We start from the raw sequence: 6,794 nt of genomic DNA on the forward strand, positions 1-6,794 counted from the left end.
GGGCGGCTGGATTTCAGGTGGAGAGGAAAGAAGGATTTCACAAATTCAGGTACAGTCGACTATGTGAGAGAATATACCAGAGGCGAGAGACAGAGTAAGAGGTGGAGAGAGAGAGAGAGAGAGGAGAGCGGGAGAGGGGAGGGGAGGAAACGGGAAATACACAGCCAGAGAGAGAGAAAGAGAGAGAGAGAGAGAGAGAGAGACTGGAAGCCTGCAGCAGCAAATGAGACAGAACAACGAGGCGGGAGAGGTAGAAAGAGAGACAGAGAGGGAGGGAGGAGGAGAGGGGCCCCGTGTAGGAGAGAGGGCTACAGGGTGAGGAAGCAGAAGGAGTAAGAAAAAGTTACATGTTGGAGAAAGGGGGTCCTGGGAAAGAAAAGAACGGGCACAGAGATTAACAACTACAGGAGAGAAGAAGAAGAAGGGAAACAACGGACAGGAAGGAAGGGGAGGGAGAAGTCTTGGGCAGAGGAGAAAAAAAAAAGAGCTGAAGAAAAGTTTTCTTGTGGGAAGACGCAGATGAGGAAAACAGAGCGAGTGAATGACTGGGCTGGAGAGAGCTGGGAGGGGAGGAAACCAGTTGTTTTCTAAGGCGTTTTCCCCACAAGCCTCTGGACTTCTTTGGACATGTACACAGAAGGCGCACAAACAACGGGACACCACCGATTCCTTCAGCACAACAATACCCCTACCCCCTGCCCCTGCCAGCACTGCGTCCACCATGAGCCACTGTACGGCCATCACGGTGGGCTGGGATACCAACCGGCATCAGCCAGACAGACAGACCACCCATTGCTGGACTGCAGGAGAGACATCCAGGCTCCTCGGGTTAAAGACGTAGGAGGGAGAGCTTTCGTAGTGGACAGAGTTGAGAGAAGCGGTCATCGCAGCCCACAGAGGAGGCCTGTGTTCGCAGGGCCCGGCCCTTACAGCCAGTCAGATGACTCGAGCCAAGTTTGCCCCTGGGAGTTGAACCCTGCCCAGTGGAGCTACCCGCCGGAGTCTGGGGTGAGACACTACCCGTCTGTCAGAGAACAGTGCGGCTGTGTGGTGCGCAACAACACCCGGGCACACCCCTTTAACACTGTAATACCACATCCACTCCCTCATCTTCAGGTCAAAGGTCAAGGGTATGCGCACCGGAGGTCTGTCAGGTACGTATCAGTGGACAAGGAACAGGAAGGCTACGAATGTGCCTCTGAGAACTGTCATTTGGAGCTGCACGCCCCCCAGCCTGGTCATTTGCACATGCCAAATGGCCACTTTGGACCAAAGTCTGTGTTCTTTGAGGGAGGGGAGGAAAGAGATATCCATCAGGACCGGAGCAGACTGAAGGGTGGATCAGAGGAGAGCTGTAATGGACGCGGTGGCTCTCATAAAGGCTTTTTTCCCACCGAAGTCCCACAAAAACACTTGAACCAAAGCAGACGGAAGGGGCCCTGTGTCCCTCCCTCTGGCATCATCAGTCCAGAAACCTCAAAATCGAGCAACACAACAACCAACCACGACCACCAGCGCCAGTGTTCGGAAGTGGTGAAGCAAAAGAGGAGGCAGGATTTGGTGAGGGATCAAATACGACAAGTGGTGACAGACCTGGAAGACGTGTTGGGGGGTTTGAAGCAAGTACACGTGGAGATGAAAGAGGTAGGAGAGTCTCATATTATAGATGTTTACTCTGTGTGTACATCAGGTATCTTAGCATGAAGGTCTGCGTCAGGTGCGGATGCCCCAGCCTTTCATCGATGCTCCCCTGGATATCGTGACATTTAAAACTATTAACGCAGGCTCAGATACCGACAAAATGAATCACAGGGCAGATCAGTTTGACACAGGTCGCTATCTGCCTGTCTGTCAATGCATGTTCATGAGTGTGTGCGCACGCTGACTGCATTGTTTGTGACTCACTCATCATCTCTTACCGAAGCGGTGATTGAGAACAATTTGCACTGACCTTTTGCAGAACGCTGGAGAAATTGGCAGTGTTCCGGCCAACACATTAAAAAGCCTGGCGCGAGACTGTTACTAACTAAATTATGCCTTGCTTTTACTGTATCCATTTTGCATGCAGCTGTAAAACAGCAGTGATTCACAGCTGAATGCATCTCTTGAAGGCTCAGCATTGTATTGAAGCAACATTATGAATAAAAAAAATCTACATGATTGTGCACTGAGACAGTTGGAGTCTATATATATCTTGATACACCAGCTTTGATTTGAATGATTAGTTCAATGACTGATTACTGTGTCAGAGTTTTAGCACAGTCAGTGATTATAAATACAGTTTAGCAGTGATGGAAGATCCTACCAACACCACAATGTAAAAATACTAAAAAAGTAAAAGATAATTAGAAAGGAAAAGTATATATATCACATTATTAGATTGTTAATTGTTGTAATTGGTTTAGGAGAAGCTAATTTTGCTATTAACTACTTCATTAACTGTATGTTAGGTAGTTTAATCCAGTGAATTCCAACCTGAAGGGTCTTTATATCTGAAAAGTAACGAGTCATGGCAGCAGTAAATGTAGTGGAGTAAACAAAGTATAATATATTTAGGAATATAAAGCAGCATGAAATAGAAATACTCAAGTAAAGTACAAGTACCTCAAATGTTTTACCTGTGTACAGTACTTGAGTAAATGTGCAGTTGTGCAGTGCAGTTTGGACAAGTATTGACTCTTTATTGTCCCTCAGGTCGTCAACCAGATTGATCGTCTCACAGCCAATATCGACCTCAGTGAGGAGGCGCTCAGCATCACTCAGGGGTCGTCCAATAACTTTCACAGCTCAGCTCATCCAGGTGACCTCAGGGTGGCCCCGCTGTCCAATCATAAGCCTGCATCAGCGCAGGTGTCGCAGCACTTCGACGAAGACCGCATCATCTTACGAACTAACTCTCCGTCCCCTGTGCACATGGCGTCGGTTGTCAAAACTAGCTGCTTCACCCCACCCAGCCACAGTAAGGACATCAACCACGAAAGGCCGGGCGTAAACGGACACCCGCCACACCTGTACCCCCACAGAGACTCCAACCACATCGGCCATCTAGAGCCTCATCCACAGAGCTTAGACCCTAAGGTCATCATTGGGAACAGCACCTCCAGTTCAAGGACTCAGAAGCCTCCGCCGTACCCCCAAAACGGGCGGTGTGGGAAGGGCTCGTACCCGCCTCCCAAGCCTGTAAGGACCCCTGCGTACCCAGGCAGAGGCCGCCAGAGCACCAGCATGGTGTGAAGGAGGGGGCGGTCTGCCCCAGTGCCATGGGGGCCTGAAACATGAGACCCTGCTACAGCGAGTGGAGGTCAGAGTGGGACCAGGCAGGGGAACAACTCATGGTAAGTTCAGATACAAGAGGACTTCTCTTTCTCCTCTTTTACAGTGTTGATATTTCCATCAGCACTCACAGCTGATGACGTTGGCTGTGTTTACTGGCAGCATAGTTTTCAAAGTCAGTAAATGAATTGCAGTGTTCCTCCCCTCTTACAAAAAAGGGTTTATGTGTGTGTTTGATGTATGTGAGTGTGGTGTCTGTGTGTGGGCGGCGGGGGGAGTAATGTGTCTGCTTTTGTTGATGTCACATGGTTTCCCAGTCTTCACCACACTGCAAAATGTGTCTGCCTCGGCAACGGACATAAATCAGTGTTTTGTTAAATCCCTAAAATCTCTAGTTTGGTTACACAAGCAGTCAAAATTAGTTGGATGTGTGAGCCTATTTCACTTCCTGAAGTAAAATTCTACATTTTTGAGGAGATTTGAGGATTTTAAACACTTGATTTGCAAACAAAGTGGTGCCATCAGCTGCTGATTTATACACATTTTAAAAGCTCAGGTCTTAAAACAAGGTAAGTTGTATTACAGGAGGCAAAATATAAACCATCCTCATATACATTTTTCTCACTTCAGTAACACAATCTGAAGGCAGGAAGGAAGATAAAATCTTAAGACAGACCTTTTCTTTTGCAGTGTTACTTAGTCATAACTTCGAGGGAACTGAGAGTTGGCAGGAGCTCAGTCGTTTTTGGCAAAGGAAGACCCCACAGCCGCTTGCCTCAAATCATGTGACACAAAGGAGGTATCATATTTACAGGATGATCTGACTCAGAAGTGGCATAATTTACTGTTAGGGGTTGATGAGGAATTAAGCCTTTCTTCTCATGCCACAGTCAGATGTATTATTACTGACTGTGAACTAGAAGTGCACTTAAGATGACATGTGTGAAAAAGTCCCCCTGAGCAGAAGAGGAAAATTAAACAGCAGATACACACAGTTCAGCCCTCCCCTAAAAAAAAAAAATCCACCTTTGCAGATGCTGAAGAGGCAGACATGCATGTTTCTGTACTTCCCTCTTGTGCAGACTATGCGTAACTGCAATCTATTTTTCTAGCCTCTCCGAGTTGGGCAAGCACAATCTGGTTTTAATCATAAAACCCCCTGGCCACATGCCAGAACGGAGTGAGGCAAACTCTTGGTATATTTGTGACGTCCATATAAACACGAGCACCGCTACATAGCAAAGCAGCTCTCCTCACATTATACTGCAGGGAGAGACGCACTCACAAGGCTGCAGCTTCAGGTCGAGGCTGTCAGCCAGAGAGACGGGTCCAAAACTGTGCGTCCTTGAGCTTTCATTTATTTAGTGAGATGAGAGTTTATTTCGTTATAAGTGTGATGTAGCTTTTCAGTTCAATGCTGTCCTTTCTTTTCATTTTCAAAGTCTTTCAAAGCGATGATGCTGTTGCCATTTTAAAGGCCTGAATCATCTGAATTAGTCACCCAGAGCAGGTTCAATGTTAAAATATTGAGCACAATAGATCTTGCGCAACTCAGCCAAGCACACACACATACACACACACACACACACACACACACACACACACACACACACACACAATCTTTATACTTATATACTTGTAAGGACCCTCAATGACATGATGCATTCCCTGCAATCTGTCCTTAACTCTAAAAGTTAAAATCTTCTCTCCAACAGTCTTTTTCTTTATCGATCATAGTTTTACCTTTAACTTCTAATAATATGGTCTCTGGTCTTCTTGATCCAGAAGAAAACAAAAGACAGGAATGAAAAGTGGAATATTTATTAGAAGCAGTTAGTCAATTAATTGTTTGGTGAATTGGAATACAAGTAATGTGCAATAGTTGAGGTAATAGATTAATGGTTTCAGCCATTTTTAAGGCAAAAAGCCAACTGAATATATTTTGGTTTTGATATGTTGGAATTGTTGGTTTGTGTCACTACTTGAGGAAAAATGATTGATTGATTAATGGAGGAAATAATCTTCAGATGAATTGATAATTAACTGATCATTTGAGAGGTCCTGTATCAAAATCAAATTTGAAAAATTTCAGTTGATGTTATGCTTTTCATGATGCATACTCCTAAATAAATTTGTGTTAATCAAAGTACCACAAACTATATTGAAACTGAAGCAAAGAACAAGAACATATCTATAGTACTGTATAGATATGTAACATTAAAAAAACTAGAATACTATATACTTTATGAAGATCTATTATTCACAATAGGAAGTATGGAACACAAAAATAAAATTTACTAAATGCCAAATACACAAATATTTGACCTAAAAAGATACTGAGACAAAAATATCACAAATACGTGACAAAATGAGGCTCTGGACAGAATTTAACTGTTGATAACTAGTTGATGGGTACGTAAAGGAAATATATTTGATACACAATGCAGTGGGAAGAACAGGGGAGTCCATAAGGGTCCCCTACCAGGTCAGACCACATTTCCTGTAGTATATTTAACTTGCATAAAGTGAGGAGATGTAAAAATGTCCTCACTCTCAAGGTCTAAAATTTCTTGAGTAAACACCTCTTGAGACATGAAAACTTGGTTTACTGTGCTCCTCCGCAAGAGAGGACACATGACTCACAAGGACACCCCTACACACACACACACACACACGCACTGCCTCACTTTCAGTACAGTAGAGATTAGCACTCTGTTTCTGGGGCTCTGCCAATGAATGATTTTACAAGAAAATCCCTGAGAATAGCAGTATTTGATTGGGGGACAGAATTGAGTCTGAGCTCACTGAGGTGCTGAGGTCTGAATCTAAATAATTTTTTTCCTCCTTCTTTGTTATAATATTTCCAGCAGGAGCTGATGCCACTTAGACAAGCTGTCAGCCGGTGGAAACAGAGCACGGCCTGAAGGTGGGGATATTTCCAAGGGAAAACTCCCCCCAAGAGTCCACCGGCAACTGTATGTCAAGCAAGCACAGAAGCGTGGAGAGAGGACCTGAAGAGTGGCAGTCAAACCTTGACGAGAATTTATGCTTTTTTGGTGATACAGTGGCAAATAATGAGAAGGATAAACTGTGAACTGCTACTGAACAACCACCAATAGAAACATAAAGGTATCTTTCCATGACAGTCTTAATTTATTGTTACTATTTTAGTTTTTTATTGCAAAAATATATATTTTCAGGCAGCTTACACCAGTCTGGATACTACCTAACCTACTGTATGTTATATTGAGATTTACAACACTTAAACTATTGTACAGACATTTTACAAATAAAGAGTTTAGTCTGTCTTTTCCTCTGTTACATGGTCGTTCTAGTATGTAAGAAGAAAAGCCAGCAGGGAGGTAGGAAAGTTGGAAAAGCGGGGTGAAGATTAAATTGCAATACAATGGATTCTTATGCAATTTCTCACAAATCAGTCTGACATCTCAATTATCTAGCTCAAGCGATGATCCACTGAGAGCTGAATGTCCCGCATTTGAACATGAAATAAAAGAAATGAC

General features: G+C 44.1%; 1 protein-coding gene across 3 annotated transcripts; it reads left to right on the plus strand.

Annotated features, from left to right (window-relative positions):
* The first annotated feature begins 337 nt into the window (after positions 1-337).
* Positions 338-6,794, plus strand: LOC121908770. 3 transcript variants are annotated; one of them, XM_042429042.1, is made up of 4 exons: positions 338-1,644; positions 2,695-3,335; positions 3,964-4,072; positions 6,141-6,794. In XM_042429042.1, exons 1-2 carry the CDS (start codon positions 628-630, stop codon positions 3,232-3,234), a joined length of 1,557 nt encoding a protein of 518 aa, XP_042284976.1. In that variant the 5' UTR covers positions 338-627; the 3' UTR covers positions 3,235-3,335; positions 3,964-4,072; positions 6,141-6,794. The 3 variants fall into 3 exon arrangements, with proteins under 3 accessions (XP_042284976.1, XP_042284975.1, XP_042284978.1); XM_042429041.1 differs by lacking the exon at positions 3,964-4,072; XM_042429044.1 differs by lacking the exon at positions 3,964-4,072 and having other exon boundaries at positions 6,144-6,794.

The sequence above is a fragment of the Thunnus maccoyii genome, chromosome 12 (genome assembly GCF_910596095.1).
Source record: "Thunnus maccoyii chromosome 12, fThuMac1.1, whole genome shotgun sequence".
In the NCBI taxonomy this organism is placed as follows: domain Eukaryota; kingdom Metazoa; phylum Chordata; class Actinopteri; order Scombriformes; family Scombridae; genus Thunnus; species Thunnus maccoyii.

Coding starts and splice junctions, on each gene's coding strand:
- LOC121908770 (XM_042429042.1), top strand. CDS start 628: ATGTACACAGAAGGCGCACAAACAACGGGACACCACCGATTCCTTCAG. Junction 1,645..2,694: donor TACACGTGGAGATGAAAGAG/GTAGGAGAGTCT, acceptor ATTGTCCCTCAG/GTCGTCAACCAGATTGATCG.